The 25,387-nt window shown below is 46.3% G+C and overlaps 1 protein-coding gene across 2 annotated transcripts in view; it reads left to right on the top strand.

Moving 5' to 3' along the window:
* Positions 1–25,387, top strand: part of PIGN (phosphatidylinositol glycan anchor biosynthesis class N) — a 1,090,233-nt gene that overhangs the window by 627,401 nt on the left and 437,445 nt on the right. For both annotated transcript variants that reach the window (XM_078687755.1, XM_078687756.1), the window contains one exon: positions 11,911–12,022. In XM_078687755.1, the coding sequence (XP_078543881.1) occupies positions 11,911–12,022 (112 nt within the window). The remainder of the gene's footprint in view (positions 1–11,910; positions 12,023–25,387) is intronic.

Below are 25,387 nucleotides of genomic sequence, written 5' to 3'. Positions count from 1 at the left end.
AAAACGTAGTTAAGAAGGAGGCGGGGTGGAAGAGAGCAGCAGATCAGCACAGGAGAAGAGAAGAGAACAGGGAGCTAGAGAAGGAGGCAGGGTGGAAGAGAGCAGCAGATCAGCACAGGAGAAGAGAACAGGGAGTTAGAGAAGGAGGTGGGTGGACGAGAGGGTGGGCGATAGATAGAGGGAGGGAAGGCGATAGAGTGAGGGCGATAGATAGATAGAGGGAGGGCGATAGATAGATAGATAGAGGGAGGGCGATAGATAGATAGAGTGAGGGAGGGCGATAGATAGAGTGAGGGAGGGAGGGCGATAGATAGAGTGAGGGAGGGTGATAGAGTGAGGGAGGGCGATATATAGATAGAGTGAGGGCGATAGAGTGAGTGAGGGTGGTACAGTGAGTGAGGGCGGTGGAGTGAGTGAGGGCGGTAGAGTGAGGGAGGTAGAGTGAGGGTGGTAGAGTGGTAGAGTGAGGGTGGTAGAGTGGTAGATTGAGGGTGGTAGAGTGAGGGCGTGGGGGTGGTAGAGTGAGGGCGGTAGAGTGGTAGTGTGAGGGCGGTAGAGTGAGGGCGGTTGAATGGTAGAGTGAGGGCGGTAGAGTGAGGGCGGTGGCGTGAGGGCGGTAGAGTGGTAGAGTGAGGGCTGTAGAGTGAGGGCGGTAGAGTGGTAGAGTGAGGGCGGTAGAGTGAGGGCGTGGGGGTGGTAGAATGAGGGTGGTAGAGTGGTAGTGTGAGGGTGGTAGAGTGAGGGCGGTTGGGTGGTAGAGTGAGGGCGGTAGAGTGGTAGAGTGAGGGCGGTGGCGTGAGGGCTCTAGAGTGGTAGAGTGAGGGTGGTAGAGTGAGGGCGGTAGAGTGAGGGCGTGAGGGCGGTAGAGTTAGTGCGGTAGAGTGAGGGCAGTAGAGTGGTAGAGTGAGGGCAGTAGAGTGAGGGCGTGAGAGTGGTAGAGTGAGGGCGGTAGAGTGAGGGCATGAGGGCGGTAGAGTGGTAGAGTGAGGGCGGTAGAGTGAGGGCGGTAGAGTGAGTGCAGTTGAGTGAGTGCGTGAGGGCGGTAGAGTGAGGGCGGTAGAGTGGTAGAGTGAGGGCGGTAGAGTGGTAGAGTGAGGGCGGTAGAGTGGTATAGTGAGGGCGGTAGAGTGACGGCGTGAGGGCGGTAGAGTGAAGGCAGTAGAGTGAGGGCAGTAGAGTGGTTGAGTGAGGGCAGTAGAGTGAGTGAGGGCGGTGGAGTGAGTGAGGGCGGTAGAGTGAGGGAGGTAGAGTGAGGGCAGTAGAGTGGTAGAGTGGTAGAGTGAGGGCGGTAGAGTGAGGGCGTGGGGGTGGTAGAGTGAGGGCGGTATAGTGGTAGTGTGAGGGCGGTAGAGTGAGGGCGGTTGAGTGGTAGAGTGAGGGCGGTAGAGTGGTAGAGTGAGGGCGGTGGCGTGAGGGCGGTAGAGTGGTAGAGTGAGGGCTGTAGAGTGAGGCAGTAGAGTGGTAGAGTGAGGGCGGTAGAGTGAGGGCGTGGGGGTGGTAGAATGAGGGTGGTAGAGTGGTAGTGTGAGGGCGGTAGAGTGAGGGCGGTTGAGTGGTAGAGTGAGGGCGGTAGAGTGGTAGAGTGAGGGCGGTAGAGTGGTAGAGTGAGGGCGGTGGCATGAGGGCGGTAGAGTGGTAGAGTGAGGGCGGTAAAGTGAGGGCGTGAGGGCGGTAGAGTTAGTGCGGTAGAGTGAGGGCAGTAGAGTGGTACAGTGAGGGCAGTAGAGTGAGGGCGTGAGAGTAGTAGAGTGAGGGCGGTAGAGTGAGGGCATGAGGGCGGTAGAGTGGTAGAGTGAGGGCAGTAGAGTGAGGGCGGTAGAGTGAGGGCGTGAGGGCGGTAGAGTGGTAGAGTGAGGGCGTTAGAGTGGTAGAGTGAGGGCGTTAGAGTGGTAGAGTGAGGGCGGTAGAGTGGTAGAGTGAGGGCGGTAGAGTGACGGCGTGAGGGCGGTAGAGTGAAGGCAGTAGAGTGAGGGCAGTAGAGTGGTTGAGTGAGGGCGGTAGAGTGAGGGCAGTAGAGTTAGGGCGGTAGAGTGTTAGAGTGGTAGAGTGAGGGCGGTAGAGAGAGGGCGTGAGGGCGATAGAGTGGTAGAGTGAGGGCGGTAGAGTGGTAGAGTGAGGGCAGTAGAGTGGTAGAGTGAGGGCGGTAGAGTGGTAGAGTGAGGGCGGTAGAGTGGTAAAGTGAGGGCTGTAGAGTGAGGGCGGTAGAGTGAGGGCGTGTAGAGTGAGAGTGGTAGAGTGAGGGCGGTAGAGTGGTAGAGTGAGGGCGGTAGAGTGAGGGCAGTAGAGTGGTAGAGTGAGGGCGGTAGAGTGGTAGCGTGAGGGCAGTAGAGTGGTAGAGTGAGGGCGGTAGAGTGGTAGAGTGGTAGAGTGAGAGTGGTAGAGTGAGGGTGGTAGAGTGAGGGCGGTAGAGTGGTAGAGTGAGGGCGGTAGAGTGGTATAGTGAGGTTGGTAGAGTGAGGGCGGTAGAGTGGTAGAGTGAGGGCGGTAGAGTGAGGGCGGTAGAGTGGTAGAGTGAGGGCGGTAGAGTAGTAGAGTGAGGGCGGTAGAGTGAGGGCTTTAGAGTGGTAGAGTGAGAGTGGTAGAGTGAGGGCGGTAGAGTGAGGGCGTGAGGGCGGTAGAGGGAAGGCGGTAGAGTGAGGGCGGTAGAGTACCCACAGAGTAGGATCTCTGGTCAGGGGGACCTCTGCCTGCTGGCCAGGTTAATTTCAGCATGAAGAGTCAAACGTCACAGAGGGCTCTGCCAGTCCTGACCTTCTGGATGGAGTGTGAAGTCAGTAAAGAAGATCCTGGCCAAAAATGAAGCAGCAAGACCTAGCAGGGAAGGACCCACCTGTTAGAGCTATGCATTGGTCAATTCTGGCACTTGTGACCATCTCACATCAGCTCTTCTGAAAAGAGCCCCATAGCTGCTAATGGAAACTTTGAGAGAGCTCTCTTCTGTAGGTTCAGTTTGTTCTTGACTTCAGTACAAATGGGCGTAGGTTGTAACATCAAGCATTGGGGGACAGTGCGGTTATCAAAAGGTGGCGGCGTGCTGTTATCTGAAAGAAAATACCACTATGCAAAAACAGTCTTTCGGCAACCAACAATAAAAAAGCATTGGTAAGATCAATAGGGCTTGCGTTTTGCATCCACTGGCTTTACTAATGATTGTTGCAGATGCTGTTAAGCATCAGCAAAATGCTTTACAGCGACGCTGCATTGCATGGGCAAAAAAAAAAAAGCAAAGGTGAGATGATGCAGCTGCTGTTGCTAATCACGGCATGACACGGGCGCCATATACCATTTTCTTTTAACTAATTGGTCTTAGATGGCAGACGTCACATACTTCGGCAAAGCGAGCAATAGTGTTATTGATGTAGTTGAGCTAAATGGCAGCTGTTGGACCTTCCAATTAAAAAAGTGGGGGAAAACATATGATTGTGAGGGTAGGACAGCAAAGGGGAATGGGTTTAAAGGGAGGAGGGAATATAAAATTAAAATAAAGTCGTGGGTGAAGTGAGTGGGACAAGAAGCACATAGGGGAGGCACCAAGAGCGCAGGGGTCAGTGAGTGTTGAGAGGGAAACAGCACACTAAGAAACAATGGCGGGAGCTGGAAAACACATACACTCAAGGACTGCTGAAAAAACCCAAAATAGTTCCCTAAATGTTAACAGTAAAAGCATACAAGACATCCAAACAACAAGAAAAGCGGACATCAAAGGTAGGGTGGGAGGGAACGAGCATACGGGGTGTGAGTGATAACGAAAGTTAATTGCTGTAAGAGGGGGAGCAGGAAGTAAGGACGATGAACGTGCTGGCGAAAGCAGTCTGCTGCTTTCAAGTCCGATGCCAGATGCCAGCTTCGCGCTTGAATGCCTCACATGCACTGGCCATAAACCGCATTCCAAAGGTCTTTGGCATCATTTTCTGGTGCCCCTCTATATCTCTCGCATAGTGATTGCTTACGCAATAGCTAGGCTCGACCTAAAAAGGAGAAAACATGACCACTCCTTAACTTGATAGCCAAATGCTTCCAATAACATTTTTAACTCTTAAAATATTTTAACAGTTGCACAACATTTTAATAGGACAGTGCTGTTGCTTCGTGTCAGGCTGAGGTATTCGTTGAGTAGGAGCAAAAACCATTTAAGTTTTTTTAATCTCAAATCGTTTTTATTGAATTTTCAGGAAAAGAACAAATGAATGATAAACACAGTGACCAAATAATAATGATCAAAAGAATACTGACGAGTAATAATAAAAATCAGGAAACATTACAAAAGAAGTAGAAAGGCAGTAAGTTATTCAAGTGCGTTACAGTAGGAGTTGCTGTGAAGCTAGAAAGAAAAACAGGTGGTCTATAAATATCAAAATCTTCACATGTGCTACAAGAAGAAATACCATTTAGGTGTACCCTAGAGGGCATCCTAAGAGGGGCTGACAACATCTCTCTTCACTCCTCTCCCTGGCGTAAAACACATAGGAAGTTATTCAGGTCCCTGGATGCCTTTCCCTTCACATATGAACCACTGTGAAACTTATTTCATCCACTACCTTCACACTTACACACATATTAGGGTGCTCGTCCTCTAAAGTGGATTTACAAGCATACACCCCCACTCCAGGATTGTTCGTATAGGATTTGTTTATCGATTTCCTATAATGTACTGCATAGAAACCATTTTAAGTTTTAACACACATCTCAGGAACACATGATTCTAGCAACTAGAAAACATAGATCATTATAGCTCTTCCAGACATAAATTTCTTCGAAGATGGTGTGCAGGTTGACGTTTCGGTCTTTGTAGCTGTAGTCTCTTAGACCATCATCAGGAAAAATGTTTTATTGCAAAAAAGTGTGCCCCAGGGTTATTGGGGTGATCGGATCTATGGAATTGTGAAGGAAGAATTGTCTCAAAATCTTTACTTGACTTGGATCTGATCTCAACAAATAAGACCTCCCATGCTCCACTCTACGGATCGTATTTGGCCGAGGTGGTTGGTTGCGTCTCGAACAAGCGTACATTGAAGACACGTCCTTCATTTTTCTGGAATCTATCCAGGAACTGCTGTCCGGATAGTGAGGTCTACCTGCACACCATCTCCTAAGAAATTTATGTCTGGGAGAGCTATAATAATCTATGTTTTCTAGTTGTTCTCACCTGATTAATAGGAGTGGTTCTGTTATGAACTGTTTTGTTGAATTGATTTATACATTCTTTCATGACATTTTGCATTAGACTCAAGATTTTATGTATCCCCTTTAATGAATTTGCAATCCAGCAATTAAATACAGAATATATATTTTCTATATAAATAAGCTCTTCCGTGTGTTACTTTTGCTTCAAGAGATTCATAAGAGTTGTCCTGTGGACACCTGTGAGATAGTTCATGTATGACAATCTCACTGATTAAGGTTTCAACAAGTAATGTGAATGATAGTGATCAAACAAATCCCTTGTAGACGACTCTAGCATGCTGGCATGGCATCTATATATGCAGACGATGTGTATGATGCGGAGCCGATCAGCACCACCTACTGGCGCTCATAGGTACTGCTCAATATTTTCCGGATCCAGACGGACAACTGGGGAATATTCTAGGTAAAGAATCTGCAGCTAGATAGAGTCTCTACCTGATAAGGCATTACCGAAGCTAAGTAACTTGTTCATCTCAGCCACTGGTGATCGAGATGACAGAATTTCATTTCAAAGCAAACATCTAGAATTTTCAAACTTTGTATCACTGAAATCTGATTATTTTCTCCTTAATTCATTTCTGGTGCATTCCCTCTCCACTTCTCTTCTATGTGTTCTCTTTTCTGTCTAGAATGATAGTGACCTCTGATTCTTCTGAGTAAGAAAAATTGCACGGGGCAGGAGACAAAAGCACAGAGATGTAAAGAGAGTGGTATAGCAAGAGGTGCAAAATAGCTGTAAAAGAAGAAGCAGAGGTAGAAAGAGGCAGGTGGAGAAGGAGAAGAATAGAGATAGGCATGGCTCTATAGTGAGGTAGAGAGGGAAAAAGAGCTATATATAGAAGACAATATAGAAGGAGGATATGAGGTGGAGAAATAGGCAAAGTAGAAAAGAGGCGATTTAGAGAAAGGGATAGAGACAGAGGCATAAGATAGTGATAGAGGGTGATAGATCCATAGAGAGATGCAAGGTAGAAAGTGGTGAGGTGGGGAGAAGGACAAAAGGAGAAGTTGATTATAGAAAGACTCATAAATAAAGAGATGGTGAGGTATGGTAGAAACGGTGAGCTAAAACCGAGAACGATGTGCAGAAAAATGAAAGAGAATGAGAGAGACTATGTAATGATAGAGTTACTGGGTTACTCTTGATAATGAATGAGATAGTAAGAAAGGAGTAAGTTAGTGAAAGAAGTAATGTAGAGGGGATAGAGGTACAAAGAGTGGGTTACCAAACAAAATGTTAGGTACATTTAGAGGTTAGGTAGTAAGAGCAGTGAGATCGTGAAAAAGAGGCAGAGAAAGGTGCGGATTAGAGAGGTGTATTGAGAGAAAGAGGCTAGGCAAACAGATGTGATTGATAAAGCTAAGACACAGAGGGGGGCTACATAGAGAAGTAGAGCTAGATAGAGAGAGAAGTAAAAAGACAGAAGAGGGAAGTTGAATAAAGGAGAAATACACTAGACTTGAAGGTTGTTTTTAACTTAATTGCCACCAACTGCATGAGTGCAAGGGTTACCTTTGGGTGGGCTAGGTAGGCACACAAAGCTTCTGTGCAGTGTGCATGCCCATTTTTAATAAGAATATGTTTTTCACACTCTTATTACAGTGGGAACTTTGGAAATTCCTAGTCATTTTTCCGGGGGGTATCTTGGAAGGTGGAGGCTTTGGGCAATTTCCCATGCTTTGAGTTTTTTAATGATTCACCGTGGGAGGTGCAGTGAATTGCAGAGGCCTACTGAGGCCTCCTGGTAAGCCTAGGGTCAGAGGCTGAAATCGGTAGGTGCCGAAAAAGCAGCAGCCTACCGCCTGAATCGGTAGTGCCTGAAAGTGCATATCAAGAAAAGGATCGGTGGGAGCCTATAGGGTTGCACCATGTCCATGCTGGTCATGCGGTATAATGCATGTAAGGGGACTGGTGTCAGGAATGGGCAATGGATAGGTTGAGGGCTGATGCAAGATCTGTGAGGTGTGTTCCTTTAAGCCTGAGCGGACTGGCCTTTAACAGCTGGGGCTCTGCCAGCCTAGGTCTAGGGTGGGTCGTATGGGTTAGAGTAGGCTGCAGTACTGTTTAAATAGCATTGAGATGTAAGGAGGCTACCTGTCTGGTAGGGAAGGCATTACAGATGTTTGTACCCATACAATTATGACATTGTGTTTATACCAATGGCATCAGTCCTCCCAGAGCACTCTCTTGGGGCCATCTTCTCTCTCTCCTCACAACACAGTTATGACTAAAAAAATCCAGCTGCCGGTTGTATTTTCAGCAGATCGCTATTCTAGGGACTGGGATGTCCTGTTCCGGTCGCCGGTGCAACTTTTTCACACTTATATTTTGCGAAATGGATAAAGTTGAAAGATGGACCAATGCATTTGTGAAAGGGGTGGACTGCTCCAAACATACTGAGGGACAAAACCAGTTAGGTGTTTTCCCATAGAGAAGAAGCGGCCAAGCCTGGATTTCATCACCCTCTGCAGGTGTGGAGACTGTCAGAGAGGTAGCCATTAATGATCCTGTGTAGTGACACATCAAATATGGTAAAAGCAGTCTGACTCAATATTTTTATAGTCAAGATGGATGAGAGGCATGACGTTGGTGCTCACTCATTGTTCGCTTAATAAATTAGGGAGTTTTACTGCCGGGATTGTCCTGACCTCGATATTTTGTAATAGTAAGTGATTTTCCGTTAGTACAAGTTTCGTTTTTGTCCATTTTCTGTTGCCTTACGTGAACCTTCCTAGATTATGTCAAGTGGAAGAGGGTTAAAAGAAAGCTTATTATTATTATTATTATTTTTTTAAACACTGGTAATTGGGGAGAGGAGTTGGCCTAACGGCTAGGGCGGTCGACCTCGAATCTGGGGAACCGGGTTTGATTCCCGGCAATGACGCTGAACATCCTGTGATTCTGGGCAAATCACTTAATCTCCCCGTGCCTTACAAAAATGAATGTCCTCATGTAACGCAACTGGTGCTATGTAAAGCGCTCTGATACCCGATACCTTTAGGTCAAGTTCGCACAATATCCGTAAAATAAAAAAATTGTGTGCAAATCTGAGACATATTTGATGCTCTTTTTCTCATGAAACTAATCACACTCTTTTGGATAGCAGGCGGAGTGCGCCCATAGAATATCGAGGTAGGAATCTCGATGGCACCAAATATCGTGGACACAATATCGAAGGATGAAATATTGAAAGCAGAGTAGCTCTAGATTTTCTCTACGTAACCAGGGTCGGACTGAGAGTCGAAAGCACCCCTGGCAATTATGTCAGACTGCTTTTGTTACTGAGGGTCGATATTGCTGCACCGGTGCAAAACCGGCTCCCAGTAACAGATCCGGCCCCATCCTTCCAGCCTCCCAGGAAAACACCTTATGCCCGCTACGGCCACTCCACATATATGTACCTTGACGATATACATGTCTTCAAGGTGCATAAATGTGGAGTTCGGAATAGTAAATCTTTACTTCCTCTTTTTGTGCGTACCTTTTGATATTTTGTCCATGATATTAGCAGTGGCGGCCGGCATGGATTGGGGGTCAGGGGGTAAGGGGATGGAAAATAAGAAAAAATGTACCTTATTTCTACGTCTCTCATCCGCGTCGGGAGCGAAACAGGAAGCACCCAGGTCTCCCTAAGCCAATTACAATACTCCAATGCAGTGTTGTGATTGGTCTGAGTGCCATAGTTTGGTGCTCTGACAAGCAGTGGGCTCCTTTGCATGTTCTACCCCCAGACTGTAATACAGCATGGGTCAGAACATGCAAAACGTGCATGACTGTTTGGCAGGACCGTGATGGCAGGCCAAACAGTTATGCACACTTACAGTGTGCTCACCACTCCTCCTCTGCCCTGCTCTGTGTGTAAAGTTGCTGCAGCAAGAACAAATAAAATGATAATAACATCAAGTTATTATGATTTTATTTTGCCTCTATTTCACTGCTGCAAAGCAGTGGGGCGATGCTCGGATGAGACGCCACTGGATATTAGTTTAACTCGATATTCCTAGCCTCAATATTAGGATGTAAAATCAGAATATTTATTCTGTACCATTTTAGTTTGTGTGTTTAGAGAATATAGTCAACAGGGATTCGAAAACGAGAGCTGCTTTTGTGCAAAGTATTGCAGAGATCACAGCTCACCAGTTAAAAAACTGTGCTTATGAGCAGATTAACTTTTTAAGTAAAAAATAACTCTCCATCAGTTGCCTGGTAAATGGAATTGTTAAGACTTTACATGTGATTCGAAGGTGTTGTCTGAAGTGGGGTTGCTTGGTACCTCTCACTAGACTGGCATTAGGACCCTGCAGTAGTCTGGGGCTTCAGACACTTGACATCTCTTTCTGAGACTGGGCATGGACAGGAAGTGTATCACAGAATCGAGGAGTGCATTTTCAAGTAAGAGTCAGGAATGGACTGGCACAACTCCATGCAAGACTTCATCAGAAATTGAAGAAAAAGCACTCGCTACTTTGTAGGAAGTTTCCAACCCTTACTGTGGGAGTCCTCCGACTCGTGCTAAACAAATTTACCCTCCCCCCTCAGAGAGAGCCACGTGTAACATTGGGGAGTGGTGACTCGCTCACCCACAGGGCGACTCTGTGCGACCGCTCTCTATTTTTCTTCAATTCCCGTGAAGGTTTAATGCACTTGAACTTATTCCAGATATCCACAAGATAGACACTCAACATGCCAGGTGGCTTTTGTTAGCCCACTTTTACACCACACCTCAGACCGGTGTTCTTCACACTTCTTCCAGGTGCACCCAATATGATCTAGATATATAGTGGCACCTCTGGGCAACTGGTGCAGGGTATCTCAGGTTGATCGACCTTGTATAGGCTTTGACACTCAGTGCACACCTTGTTGTTTTCTGTCTTTTGGTTTTAGAAATCAGGTTCAATGTGCCAAACTTGCACTGTATATATTCACAAGTGATTACTTCCAGTAAAGGAGTCCACACCAAATGGAAAATAAATGCTGATAGAAGGATCACCAGCCTAATCACATTATATGTGCAATATGTGGACATCAGGTAGTTGGCTCGTTGAATTTACTAGTAGACTACCTTTACATGGACCCAACTCGAAAGAATATATCTGAGCCACCTATGTACGCTAAGATTATATATGCAGACAGTGTATTTTGTATTGTGTATTTGTATACTCATGGAATTTACTTCAAAAAAGTTAATTAAAATATTGATCTACAGCTATTTTCCAGAACTGTTTGAAGTAATTGATATAACAGAACACGTGTTGTTGAAGAATAAAGTCTAATAATAATGGAGATAATATTGTTGACACCAATTATTAGACATGTATCTCTCAAAAGTCATACCTTTTGGCTTATTTTGGTCTATATGCTGTTTAGGGCCTACCTTTCGGTTGACTTATATATTTCAAAAAAGAAGGATTTGGCTGGCAAAAGGTTTATTTTGGCAGGTTGCAAAAGCAGGCCTTAGATATGTTTTAAATAGCTACTTAAGTGGATGACATAATAAGTGCTGCATGCCCACTAGTAGCATTTCATTTACGGCCCTGGGTGCATGTAATACCACTTTACAAGGGGTTTATAAGTACATTTAGTTTGCCAATTGGGTGTAAGCAAATTTTACCATGTTTAGACGAGAGAGTTCAAGCACATTAGCACTGGTTAGCAGTGGTCAAATATACAAAGTCCTAAAGCCAACAAAAACAAATATCAGCAATAGGAGGGGAGAAGGTAAATATTTTGGGGGAGCCCTGCAGAGAAGGCTAAGTCCAACAAGGATGTGCTCAAAGACATAGCTGTCCATGGGTAAGCCGCCGAAGCATTCATTTCTGACAAGATGCCGAGCCTTGTAGGCCTAAATAATGCATACAAGTGAATACATATTTAATGATTTTGTTCGTTTGGAAAATTGATGCTGTGAGTTGTGGGACACCTGCCATGTTGTAGGAAAAGGGAGAACACGGTCTGCATAATGCTAAATGCTTAGTGTGGGATGCACAAACGAATTCATCTAGAGGTCAGATTATAATAGCAAGAAAGACGGTTTTACTAATGTTCTTTTGCAGATTGGGAATCAAATGTGTTTTCTTCTCACCTTGATTTTCTATTTTTCTCACTCTTTAAAATGCATTTGTTTTCTGTTTTGATCACGTTGATGCCTTTTATTGCTATGTCTTTCTTTTTTTAAACGTTTTACACCTTGCTAGAGTCCTGTCTCTTTCCCTTAGACCTTGTGCCCCCGTGCACCCCGCGTGCCTAATTCCAAGAGTCGGTTAATGGAAGTTGCCCTAACCGCGCGCCGTCCACCTGCCCTCTACGCTGATCCTCCGTCACGCGCACCACTCGGCTGCTTTCGCATGGGCTGAGTCAGCTTTTCAGCACGCGCTGATGGGAGGCTGTGGTTCCAGAAATACTTAGGCAATTAAAAAGTCGCCAAAGGCACTGGCTGGAACAGCAAGGAGACACTTTAAAGGACACTGCTGGGGATGCAAGGACAACGTCACTTATGCTGCACGTACAAGGCCAAACTTGTATCGCTGCAAACAAAAAGGAGCAAATACTCCATATCATGAATTGCTTTGCAGAATCTATGCGAACATTATTCAATATCATCGAAAAAACACGAAGTTACATGGCACTAATGTTCCCGTGTTATGAATGCGCGTGCGTCGTCATGTCTGTGTTCAGTCAGAGTTGCCGTTGATGGTCACAGTTGTGTCTGTGTGTTTGTTTTGCAGCTCGGTTGCAGGTGTGCTGACGCTGCTGATGGGCACCGCCTGCGTGGCAGCCCTTTGGAACAGCCAGCACAGATACGTCACGAGCTACGCTCTGCATATCCACGTGGGCCAGGTCAGTTGCTCTCCTCTCTTGTCTGACGAGGCTACAGAGACTAAATGTTTGCTAATGACGTTGGATGCACGAAGCACGCGCACCCGTTCATCTGAGTCCAACGTTGAAAATAAGTATTCTATTCCTCTACTTTGTTTTTGTGTGTTTGCCGCCTCTTATTTTATTTGACTTTTTTAACTATCCCGATTGTATTTGTAACCTGTAAGTATGTAAATCTCCTTATGTAACGTATTTGGGTCTATTGTGAAGCGCTCCGACACCTTTGGTAAATAAAGTCCACGCTATATAAAAATGCATTAAATAAATAAATACATGAATACATTAACAAAGGCACCCCTGCATAATATGGTTACCTTTGCGAATGCAAAATGGTATTCTGGAAGGTACAAAGGAGCATGGTGCTTCAAGTTACTGTTGTCAAGAGCTTTGACCTGGTTGGTAATCTTTGCTTTTTGCAGAGCGAAATGGCTAAATAAAGATGGCATTAGAGAAATTGCGAGCATTGTTGAAGTCCATGTAGGCAGTGCTTTATTTGTAAAATAATGAGTGCCTGTGCTGAGCGGCCCATGCCCGGTGCAGCTAAATGTCGGCGTGCCGAATTCTAAGGCTGTTTATTATTGAATTCACATCACGCCTCCTTAACCCACTGCCAGGCACTCCGTGCCATTTTCTTTTCCTCTCATGGTCTCTGTGATTGTCTGATGTGGAAAAATAAGTGCCGGTCTGTTAAAAAGGTCATTTTAAAAAGTGCTGGTGGCTCCTTTTGGCTCCAAATAAGTACTGCCTTTAGGACAGTTTCAGCAGTTCTAGGTCCCTCTCCCCATCATGTATGTGTAGCACAGTTGAGTACCTGGGACCGATTATGTTTAGGGTGACCACCTGGCAAGTCGGTGAATTCTGGACAGTGACAGTAAAAATTCAGGACAGAGGATCAAACTTCAGGACAAAAATTCAGGGCAAAGGGTAATTTTTACTGACACATTTAGGAGGTTGCACAATTATACAATCGATAGTTGACAGAAGTACAAGCCACAATAGGTGTAAAGTATCTCCCAACAGCACAATATGTTCTTTAGTTGTATTACACATTGGAGCAAATGTTTACATATAGTTGTAGGTATTTAAAGATGAAAAAACTAGCAAATATATACAGTCCAAGCAGAATAAAAAATTTGCAAACATTCGTGACAAGAATTTTCAATTCTATTAAGGACACGGAGGCGAGGATTATGCTTTCTCGATTTCTTTACTACAAACAGCAGCCAATAGGAACACAGTAAAGAAACGAAAAACTACAAATCCCATGAGCACTTAGGCAACCATAGAGAGCATATCCCTATATAAAGAACCATAGAGGGCAAGACTTCCTCTTTCTTTGGTCAGTAAAATAAATAAATAAGTCAATGAAAAAAGTCAATTCACGTGGAACCGAAGAACAGCCTGGAGGAAAACATCCGTAGGCAACAGGAGAACGATCATCAGGCGACATTCCAAGAAAACCAAGGAGCAGGAGACTGGAGCAGGCAGAACTCCACAGGTCCAGAATCCGAAAGACCGGAACCAAGGCAGGAGAAAAACTGAAGGATCTCACTTCTGGTCAGAACCTAAAAGAAAAACAGAGCCGTAATACACCATCCCAGTACCATAAGGTAAAATACAAAGGGGTAGGGAAATAGTGCAAGAAAAACATGTCACAATGCCATAGCAATGAGAAAAGACATGATACAAGCAGTAAACTACAATTTGGGTGGGATAATCCTCGCCTCCGTGTCCTTAATAGAATTGAAAATTCTTGTCACGAATGTTTGCACATTTTTAATTCTATGGCAGGACAGGAGGCTCAGATTATGCTTGTTCAAAGCTGAGTCACCACAACAGAAGCAATATCCACAATGGGTTTGAAATAATACGTTTTAAACAGAGTATCGGAAGACCAATCAGCGGCCTTCATAATGTCCGTCAAACTCACACCAACAGTAAAAGCCTTAGAGGCCATGGCACCCCGAGCGGAATGAGCTCCGAAAATGGAGATATCAATTCCAGCCTCAGACATAAGCCAACGTACCCAACGGGCCAGGGTAGCCGGCGCCACAGGCCTAAAAGGCTTCTGCAAAGCAATCAGCAACTGCCCAGACAAATCTTGTCGAAAAGGAGCAGTACTTACCTCATAATCCTTTATGCACTGGACCACGCATAACTGAGGGTTCTGAGGAAAAGCTGGGTATGTCACAGAAGACATGTTACTTTTGGTGCGCCGGGAAACTGTAAAAGTGACCCCGTCCGGAGAAAACGAACGTCCCGCGAGGTCTAACGCTCGTACATCAGAAATGCGTTTACAAGACACCAAACAAAGTAGCATCGTCAACTTCGCTGAAAGTTGCTTACGAGACAAGGAAGAGTTGGGAGGCCAAGCCTCCAGAAAACGTAAGACAATGGGACATCCCAAAGAGCCACATACTTTGGACAAGGCGGTTTAACCAGCCGAATGCCACAAAGTAATTTAGAAATCAAGGGATGCTCCCCAATAGGCTTCCCGTCAACAAAATCGTGGCCCGCAGAAACAGCGGAGCGAAAGGAATTGACTGTCCTATAAGCAGAACCAGAAGAAGCTATGGAGGCAAGAAAATTAACTACTAAAGTAACATCCGCTGAAGCGGGATCCAAGTTTCGTTCAGAACACCAACCACACCATCGCCGCCAAGCTGATGCATAAGGCTTGTGCGTGTTGGGGGCCCAAGCCTCACCGATAAATCGTGTAGCGTCTCCAGATAAGCCTGGGACTTTCCAGCGTTCCCCGAAAGGCGCCACGCAACCAGCCAGAGCTGACCTGACAGAACCAGAGGATGTGGGTTTAGCAGAGGATCCAACAATAAGTTCCACTTCTGTGGAAGCAGGAACGACGTCGAGCAACTCATCTCCAGAAGATCCGGAAACCACGCCTGAGCCCTCCAAAGAGGAGTTATCAGAATGACCTCCGACTGGAAGTGCTTTGTTCGTGCCAAGACTCGCGGAATCATCGCAAATGGGGGAAATGCATAGCAAAGATGAGGGGGCCAAGTCTGGAGAAAGGCATCCGTGGCCAGAGCCTCCGGATCCGGACGCCAGCTGTAAAACCTGGGCAACTGGGCATTGAGGCGAGAGGCGAAAAGATCGATCCAAGGCCGACCCCAGAGGCGAGACAGGTTCCGAAATACACGGGGATGAAGCCGCCAATTGCTGAAATCCAGCAGATGGCGAGAGTGCCAATCGGCCACCTGATTCTGGCGACCCGGGAGATACTCTGCAATAAGAGTGATCTTCCTCAGAAGGCAGAAGTGCCAGAAGTCCTTGGCAATCTCGGCCAAGAGCTTCGACCTTGTTCCTCCTAGTTTGTTCACATACCTCACCGCAGAGATGTTGTCCATGCGGAGCAGTATGCAACAGCTGGTGGCCTGAGGAGCAAGGCTGCGGATCGCAAACGATCCCGCCAGGAGTTCCAGACAATTGATGTGAAGACTCAGTTCGTCTTGTGACCAACGGCCGCCCGTTGTCACAGACCCGCACCGGGCTCCCCAGCCCCAAAGACTCGCATCCGATTCCAGCACCACATCCGGAGTCGAGCCGAACAGGGCTTTCCTGTTCCAAGCCTCCATGTGGTTGAGCCACCACATCATCTCCGACTATGCGTCTGGTGACAGAGGAACAAGATCGGAATAGCGAAGACCCTTCTGCAAATGCCTGATCTTGAGACGTTGTAGGGCCCGATAATGCAAGGGACCCGGAAAAATCGCTTGAATGGATGAGGCCAACAGTCCGACAATCCGAGCGATCGATCGCAAGGACACACTCTGTGCGGACAACAGTAACCTCAACTCCCTTTTGATAGACCTGACTTTCTGGGAGGGCAAGAACAGTTGGCAAGAGACAGAGTCGACTAGGAAACCCAGGAACTCGATCGACTGAGTGGGATGTAAAAGAGATTTTTGAGGATTTACTAGAAAACCTAGAGACTGTAACAGGTCGACCGTCCATGTCAAATGGGTCTGCAGTTGGACAGGACACTGAGCCATCAACAAAATGTCGTCCAGATACACGATCAGACCCACCCCGCGTGCCCTCAGCGATTCCATGACTGGTCTCAGGAGCTTCGTGAAGCACCACGGAGCGGACGAGAGACCGAACGGGAGAACCGTGTACTCGAACCACGTCCCTAACCATTGGAACTGAAGGAAACGGCGATGAGGCGGAAAGATGGGGATGGACAAGTAAGCGTCTTTCAAATCCAGGCAAACCATCCAGTCGCCCTTGCGAAGGAGATCCCTGAGAAGATGGATGCCCTCCATCTTGAAGTGGCGATATACCACTCCGTTGTTGAACTCCTTGAGATTGAGCACTAGGCGAGAACCTCCCCCCTTCTTCTCCACCAGGAACACATTGCTGACGAACCCCTGAGGATGCAGAGAAGTCTGTACAACGGCTCCCTTTCTCAGAAGGGACTCGATTTCCGTGGAGATGACGGCCTGATCTCGTTGGGAAAAAACAAGGGGAGAAGGGGCGAGAGGTTGATGGGGAGGATGATAAAACTCTATGTGGTAACCTTGAACTGTCTGTAACACCCAAGCATCGCTGGAGATTGTACGCCAATTGGGGAGGAAATATTGCACTCTGCCCCCCAGGACAACTGAATCGTAAGGAATTAGGCTCACCTGTGTTTGCGAAATCTTGACGTCTTCCCTGTTGTCAGCCATAACCGCTTTTAGAGGGCTGCCCACGGCCTTTGCGGGAGGGGTAGAAATTGGTTTTGGAACGGGAATAGGAAGACTGCTGACCTCCACCCTGCTGGGACTGATTGCCACGCTGCTGGCCTGAACCACGGCCGAACGAACGTCCCTTGGAGCGTCCGGCCCTGCCAAAAACCGGGCGGAACGCCCTGCGTAGCGAAGATTGCGCCTTATCCAGGCCACTAAACGTAGAAACGAACTTCGTCAGCTCCTTAACCCCATGGATGCTCAGCATATTCCCCTGCTGTGCTGAGAAATCGGAAATCCCACCCATCATGACGAGCTGGGCTCGTCATGAGCGTGCGAGGAGGCTACTTCATGACGAGCCCAGCTCGTCATGAGCGTGGAAGGGGTTAAGGAATGGTTGACCAAACAGAAGGCCCTGGGCAAGGGGCCCCGATTCTGAAGAAGCCAGTTCCGTTAAACGTGGGTCCATTTTAAGAAGAATGGAACGGCGACGCTCCGTTGAAAGAGCACAATTCGCATTTCCCAACTGGCAAATAGCCCGTTGGGCCCAACCAATCAGTTAGTCCGGGTCGATGCCAGAAGCAGACCCCTGAGCTTGGTAACCTAAGTCCAGAATTTTAGTGAGCGGACCAAGTAGATCTAACAATTTATCCTGGCACAGACGCCAGGATCTATCAATGCCCTTCTTGGGGTCCTTCGTGAACTTTCTAAGGTAGGTAAGGATTGTGGGATCTACCTCAGGAGTTTCTGTGAGTTTGTCTGCCAAATCCCGACGAGGACATTCGGATCGAAGACGAGAACGCACCTCCTGGTCAAAAGATTCCCGAATATGGGCTTGGACGTACTCAGCGACCTCAGGAGCCGGGAGCCAAGACTTCGAATTCGGATGGACTATGTCAGTAGGCTCAAAGGTAAGCACTGGCGGATGCGCCGATGCGTCAACATAATGCTCCTTCCTCGACTTCTTAGCAGGAGGAGCAGAGGGACCAGAAGAGGTGGACGAGGAAGAGGAATCGTCAGTATCCGGGGTAGAGGGCTTAACCTTCTTAGAACCACTGGAGCTTGACAAAGATTTGGCCAATTTTACAAAATCCGATTTGTGTGGATTCCTTGGGGACTTAGAAGAGAGCTTAGCAGACGCAGAAGAAGGAATCCAACCTTGTTGCTGTGCATAGTCCGTCAGATGACGCTTCAACGGCCCAATTGCACGGACCAGCACGGAATTGACAGAATGTTGCACCCCTTGGTCAGGTGCATCGACCAAATTGTATTCAAAAGAGTCCTCAGGCTCCTCGTCGTAATAATAAGAGTCTTCCTCCTCATAACCAGCCATGATAAATATATTGAGGCTGAAAGGATAGACAGACAAAGGCCCACACAGGAAAAAAGGAATAGGACACAGAAGTGACCCAGTCAGGGGGAGTGACAACCCCTCAGCAAGCCAACTACGGAGAGCTACACGCTCTTCACTTAAAGCGATAGAAAGTGGAGGGACAGGCTTGCAGAAAGCCACACTAGGCAAAGCCTCTACTTATTATTCAACCCCAACTCTAAACAAGAAAGGGTGTCAATTGGGGAGCACTCCGGCAGGCAGTGGGCACAGGCTGTTATGAACGCTGCCTCTAGCGTGTCAGAAAAATCAGTGAGGGACACGGAAAAGTAAACAAAGGGCTGTCGCGCATGCGCAGACGCCCGCCTGCGAATGCGCAAATAGAGCGGCGCGCAACTGAAACGTGCGACCGCTCGAGTCCCCAGTCCCACTCCACAAACGACGCGGGTACCAAAGCGCCCGAGCCCAACGAGAGGCGAACCCGCGCTCTCAAAACACAGACGGCGGAACGGCAAGCCGAAAGATACACAGCGCAACAAGCGCAGCAGCGGCAATGCAGACGCCGAAGGCGGCGAAATTACAAAAAAACGCTGCAAGCAGACAAGCGCAACGAGCGCACACAAGGCAAGCACAAAACAAGTCATATAAGAATCACAATAGACAAAGATAATGAAGGAAAAATGACTTAACTGGCTGCGAAGCAGCAAAGAAAGAGGAAGTCTTGCCCTCTATGGTTCTTTATATAGGGATATGCTCTCTATGGTTGCCTAAGTGCTCATGGGATTTGTAGTTTTTCGTTTCTTTACTGTGTTCCTATTGGCTGCTGTTTGTAGTAAAGAAATCGAGAAAGCATAATCTGAGCCTCCTGTCCTGCCATAGAATTAGACAGCCGACCATGAATGACAGTGCAAGGAGCAGAGCTGTGCTTCTGAATGTAAATTTGGAGTTCACATGCAGTAGCACTACTAGAGAGTGAGCAACTGAGAGAACAATTTTGGTGAGAAAGTAGGAGAAAAGGAAATGCGAAGAGACGGGAAAACAGAAGGTTGGACAAATGAGAGTGACCAGTGAAAGAAGAAAGTAAAGGCGGGTAGCGCAGCTAAGAGAGAGAAAGAATGGATGATGAAAGAAAAGAGGCTGACAGAAGAAGATGGGGGCAGAGAAAGGAGCAGAAAACAGATAGAGAAAGATGCTGAGGGTAAAGGTTGAAAGGAGAAAAAGGTGGAGGGGCAATAAAAGGCGAGGTTGAGGTAACAGAAAAATCATGTTTGGTAATGAGAGAGGCAGAGACGAATGGAAAGGTAGGGGAGAGGAGGGAACAGACAGAGAAAAGGGAAACAAGAGAGAACGAGGTTGAACAGGGAGAGAGCAGAGAGATTACGTGAGAGTTCTCTTTGTTACTTGCATGGCCCCTAGCAATATACTTTGCTAAGGAAGCTGCGAGGGATAGCGCACATGTTGCTGATATCTGTGTAGAACTCTGTTTGCGGGTCCTGCACAAAAATAAAAGTGGGTAGTATGTACTCGGAACGACATTCACAAGCTTTGCTAATTTTACCAAAACAGATCCCATTATTTTTTTGTTAAAAGCAACCACTCCTGACCAGTTGACCCTGATCTTCAGTAGTCTCAGGCTCAAAAAGAAAGAGGGGGTCTCCTATGATGTGAAGCAAGAGGAGGGACAAGCAGCTAAAGAAAGAATAAGCCATCTCTCCAGGGTGTCTGTCACATGAAAAATGTAAATGTATGCTATTAGTTAATCAGCAAGTCTAAGAGCTGCTGGGAAACCTGTTTTATACTGTGTGAAGTACACTTGTAGGTCGAGCTTGCCAGACAGTTCAGTAACTTACAGGGTCTTACAACCTGCCATTTCTTACCTTTGGTTGCCTTTATTGTCAGTCTGATTTGCTAACTTTTTTTCAATAGCTTTCATTGTTCCAGCTTTTCCATCTTGTATCTGCCCCTCCCTTAGAGCATAGCTTGCTTACCATCTCTCTTATTGGTTTGCGTCTATCCTTCCACTAATCACTGTTAGCAAACATTGTTTCACTTTTGGGTTAAGCACTCCATATGCGTGCATGTGTTTTTAGCTCTCCTTCTCACATCTGTGTGCTCGCCCCAATGCCCACCCCTGTGCTATGTTTCTCTCTTATGTTCTTCTCGCCCACCCTCCTCACACTCAGTGTTGTTCTCGCCCTCGTGTGCATCTCTGCCCCAGCTTTTGATGCTGTCATTTTGGGGTGCTTCTTGTTTGCTTCTCCCCCTGTGCTCCTGTTCTGTGTTCTTCACTCCTTGTTTGTTTCTCCCCGGCTCCTGGTGTTGCTCACTCCTGTGTGTGATGCTTCTTCTTCCGCACTTCTATTCTCTCCTCCGTTTCACCAACTACCTGCAATCCATTTATAAGCACCCCAAAAAAATGTGGGACACATTTGCTTATTCCAACCTTCTGTGAAGCATTGCTTGGTTGGTATCAGGTGATTCAGTTTGGGGGAGCTTTGTGGTAAATAAAGCCTTTAATAACCTGTAGGCCAGTAATATTGGATAGGACCGAAAAATCAATTTATTCCACTAAATTTCACCTAAAACTACCTACTGATCCCCAGGACCCTTTCTCTCATTTCTGCTCTCTGGCCCTTTAAGACTCCTGCTCAGAGACACCCCTGATGATCCTGCTCACACAGAGAACCCAGGAGGTTTCTGCTCTCTTTAGGTGTCCTTACAATTCTGTTCACTCCCTGGTGTCTTGGAATCCTGCTCGACGTTAGTTCCACTTGGATCCCTGTTTACCGTTAGGCCCTGGATCTCATGCTAACTCTTACCTGGAAGCTTCTGCTTACCCTCAGATCAGCTAAGACCATGCCACCATGAGATTACTCAGTGCTTCTATTTACTCCCAGCTCTCCTGCAGCTCTACACACACAAAGACCCTGAGTTTCTCACTCACCACTAGATTTCTAAAGCTCCTTCTGACTCCTAGGCCCCACAGCACACTCTTAGGTTCCCAGCATATGCTGTGCTCAATTTAGGTCCTGAAGGCTCCAGTTTACACTGAGGCCTCAAACGCCCGGGCCTCAATCTTAGTTCCCGGAGGCTCCTACTCACCCTGCTCAACCTCAAGTTCTGTAGCACCCTTCATGCTAAGGTTCCTGAAGTTTCTGTTCTCCTTCAGCTCCTAAGGCTACTGCTCAGCTGCAGGTCATTAAAGCTCCTCTCCTGTTTCCTGTCCCTGAAGGTCCTGTGCACACTGCAGGTCACTGAACGTGCTGGTCACTTACATTTGCACAAACCCCATGCGTACACTGTTTACTCAAAGACACTACAGGATCTCCTTGTTTACTTTTTCTCACTTCTCAGGTTTTGACTGAAATATCACTCCACTGCATGAGAATAACTTCTTCTTATCCCCAAGTGCAACAGTGCTTTAGGACCTCAGACTCTCTGCCCTCTCTGAAGGGGCTTTGAGATCTGCTAGCTTCTGTCACCTGCCCCTTACAGTTAGCTGCCTGCAGTTGGAAGCTTCTCAATACTCATTTTCAAGTCAGTGGAGTTTCTGAGAGTGGCCAAGAGCGAGACTGGTGATCATCCCATTTGGAGGTCTGAAGCAAACTTTACAAAACATAGGTTTTATACAGTCAGATATACCAGAAAACATTACTCTCACCTATGAATAAAACAGATTTGCCAGCATAGAGGAATTACATTATTAACCAAACATGCAAAAATCCTGAGTGATTTAAGTGCCTGTTGCAGACATTTCTTTGCAAAAGTCAGGTCACAGTTTGGACTCTGACAGGGCCAACTCATCCTTTCAAGACTTAAATAGTTACCACTGATGAGAGTACTGCCAACAGATATATGAAGGTATTAAAGATTGTCATTTCCAAGGCCCTGCATGTCATGTGCAACACCTCTAGTTATACCCAAAAGTGAAACTACATTAAACCATATGTCCCATGAATACAATGCTCCAGTCGTGTAACAGAAAATGATCGCCCCCCCTACAGAACATTGTTGGGGACCCTAAGCCTTCCATTTCTCACAGATATTCATAGACCTTTGACTGAATAGAGGCCATCTGAAGAGTGGTCCCCTCCTCCACAGTACCGCAGGAACTGCTTGGCCCTGCATTACACACCTGCAATGCTCTTTGAGTTTAAAAAATGATAGATTGTGAATAGCATGGCCTGGAGACACATAGCATTTGTTAAAGAGCGTGAACCCCGGTGTGCTCTCTTGTCAGCCCTCTTGCTATACCTCCATCATCCTCACCAATCAGTGTTTCTTGGCAGCAGTCTATGATAAGGTTGTTTTCAGTTATCGAGATACGTCGCCTCAACAATGAGGCTGATAAGTCCTGTCTTGCTAGCTTAAATAAGGTTTTCCCACACACATTGGCGCTAATTCTTATTGATGTGGCTTTATAAAAAAGTAACGCATTGCAGTGCATTGCGCTGGCTTGCATTACCGTCAGGAGGCGTTACATGGGTGGTGCGCCGGTGTTCCCATGCATCTCGATGTAAACCCACATTTACAAGACAAGTAAACAAGGGTTTGTGATAAAATGGTGTGCCTATCTGAGGTAGGTGTAACACTGAGAAATATCTTTATTCCTCCTCGTTACTCCCTCTTTGCATGTGTGCTGCATTGTGCAGCACACATGCAAAGAGGAAATAGCCGCAAAGGATAGGTTTCCCTTCTGGGACAAAAAACTTACTTGACCCCAATGTTTTGGTGTTAGGTAGCCATAAGTGCCCCGGTGCTAGAAGAGAGCAGAACTGCACCATATCTTTGAAAATACGGTGCTGTTGTGCTCTTTACAGTTCAGGCAGCACATCACAGAACTTCACTCGCTGCGCTGTGTTGTATGAAATGTTAGTAAATATACCCATCATAATTTTGGCACCGGTGTCCAGACATAAATTTGGTCTAGTGCATTATACAATGCTTTGCTGCCTTTTTGGCTAGGGTCACACTACAGAAATAACACATACATAAATAGATACAGATAGAGTATCACAGTTTGTTAAGAAAAAAGGCTATTTTTCAAAGAATGAGGGAGAAATGTATCCAAGGCTCCGGCTCGGGGCATTTGTCTGGCAAGTTACAGTGTGGCACAACAAGATTTTGGTATAAGTGCACACCGGTTTTGTTATGTTAGGCATGTCTATTTGTACTATTCGTTCTCCGTTAACTGGAAATGTTAAAATAAAAACAATACAGGTTATAATAAAATAAAATCACTTAATTCATTGGCCATGCCTTCCTACTAGTCCGCCCTATATTAATCTCCTGAAGTGCCTTTACCTCAGGGCCTGGGGCACAACCCAGGCTGCAGAAATGATAGCTAAGCCCCTGACAGGGCTGGCTTTAGTGATTGAGGCACCCAGTGTGACAGTCTTTGTTGGTTCACCCTCCCGTGAAAGCAGTGGCATATTCCAAAACGATGGGGACCCACTGCAGAATGTGATGGGGGGGGCTGAAGTTTCCCATATCTCACAGATGTACATTAGCTGTGGGCTCTATGGGGCCTTCTGAAGGATTGGGGTTATTGGGGTTCCCATGAAGGGTTGCCCCCCCCCATCTCGCACTGCTGGGAATGCAGAGGCCTTTATTACACACCCATTCACGAAAGATCTCCCTTTGCACTCTTCCCTTCCTATCAACCTCCAATAGTGCCCCTGATCTCTATATAGACCCTCTCTCATGTGCATTTCATTTCTTTTATAGTGCTACTCATCCCAATGTAGGGTGTCCAGTGATTTACTTCACACACATTATTCGGAAACAATGACTCATATAAGTGTATAAATCAATGTATAGGAAATGTTACTTAAGACAATGAGGGCTGTAAGGTGTAGGAGTCACATGTCAGCCATACTGGTAGGCACCATATGCAGGACCTCTGGACTTATGCTGCAGGGGAGGGCCATATTATGCTGCAGGGTTGACTACATTATTTGGCAAGAAAAGGGAAATTATGCAGCTTAATGCTGCACATTTTGTGATAGTGATAGTGTTACAACATTATTCTCTCATTTTTACTCTTTTTAACATTTTCTTGGCACAGGGTGCTCCTCATTAGAAACAGTTTAACACCCAAATATAGCAATGTGCAAATGAAAGGTGACCAGTCAACCTTTGCAGCATGTGTCACTGCGTTTTTAGTTAACCATCTGAGCTAGAAACTATTTTATCAAATTAAAATCTTCAGTTTATGCAGCTGATGGAGAATTATGGGGCACATGCGGTGAACCATAATCATGCGAAAAACGTTGCAGCTGCACAATCGCATTAGTCCAGAGGCTTGCCCTGGAGAAACACAAACTCTGGATTTAAAACATAACATAGTGGTTGGGGTTGTCCTTACTAAAAAAATATTTATTATTATCCAAATGAATTCTTTGATCTGCGTGTCACACTATGTGCTTTGCATGAGGCGCATTATCCCTCTGTGCTACTTTATGATGAGTCAAAACTGGGATTAGTGAGAACCCAGATCTCTCCAAGAGATACATTAATCATCAGAGTTAAATAGACATTTTTGTTATGGTTTGAGAATTACAGGCGCGCAAAGCACTCAGAAGTCTTTGCCTTTAATCCTGTTGGATATTTTAAAATGCAGCATGGCTCCTCAACAAAAGCAGAATGACGCGCCTCAGGCACACCACATGCTGTAACTACTACAATAGGGCGATTGTCAGTCTTTAATATTTAACCGAAGTCAGAATGGCAGTGGCCCAGCCCACAGTCTGTGCGAGGTCAGTAAGGGGCGGCTGCAGTCTTCAGAGTTTAAAAGAGAATTATGAGCAAAAGGCGTTCGTAAAAGGAATGACGATGGACAATGGGCGTGACTCTAAAATAACGGACGGTGGGTGAAATTTATGCGTGCGTGAAAATAGGGTTGGTCACCCTAATTATGTAACAAAAGTGACTGGTGTGCAAATGTGCATTTCGGTAGTGCGTTATCAACAGTGGATTTTGTAATCAAGGCAGGTGATCAGAGTACGAATGCGGGTCTGTATGCTTGTGTGACTTAAAATGTACCGTTGAACTTACAGCTTTAGAGAACTTTTTTTTGGGTGTAGTTTTTATTGGCATTTGTAACCGGCTATATTACAGTTTGTCAATGTGCAACCCATAATGCCATAGTACAGTTCAGTAACAGCCCCTTATCAAAAACAACATTCCCACCCAATCAACATTCATCTGGATAGGTTGTTCACAACATCTCTTATCCAGTGTGACAGCGACTGGGGCAGGCCGATCCTTTATTCCCCAGGCATCCTGTATCAAGTTACTACCTCTGAC

This window comes from Lissotriton helveticus, chromosome 4_1, assembly GCF_964261635.1.
Source record: "Lissotriton helveticus chromosome 4_1, aLisHel1.1, whole genome shotgun sequence".
NCBI classification, from domain to species: domain Eukaryota; kingdom Metazoa; phylum Chordata; class Amphibia; order Caudata; family Salamandridae; genus Lissotriton; species Lissotriton helveticus.
This window is presented reverse-complemented; position numbering and strand designations above follow the sequence as displayed.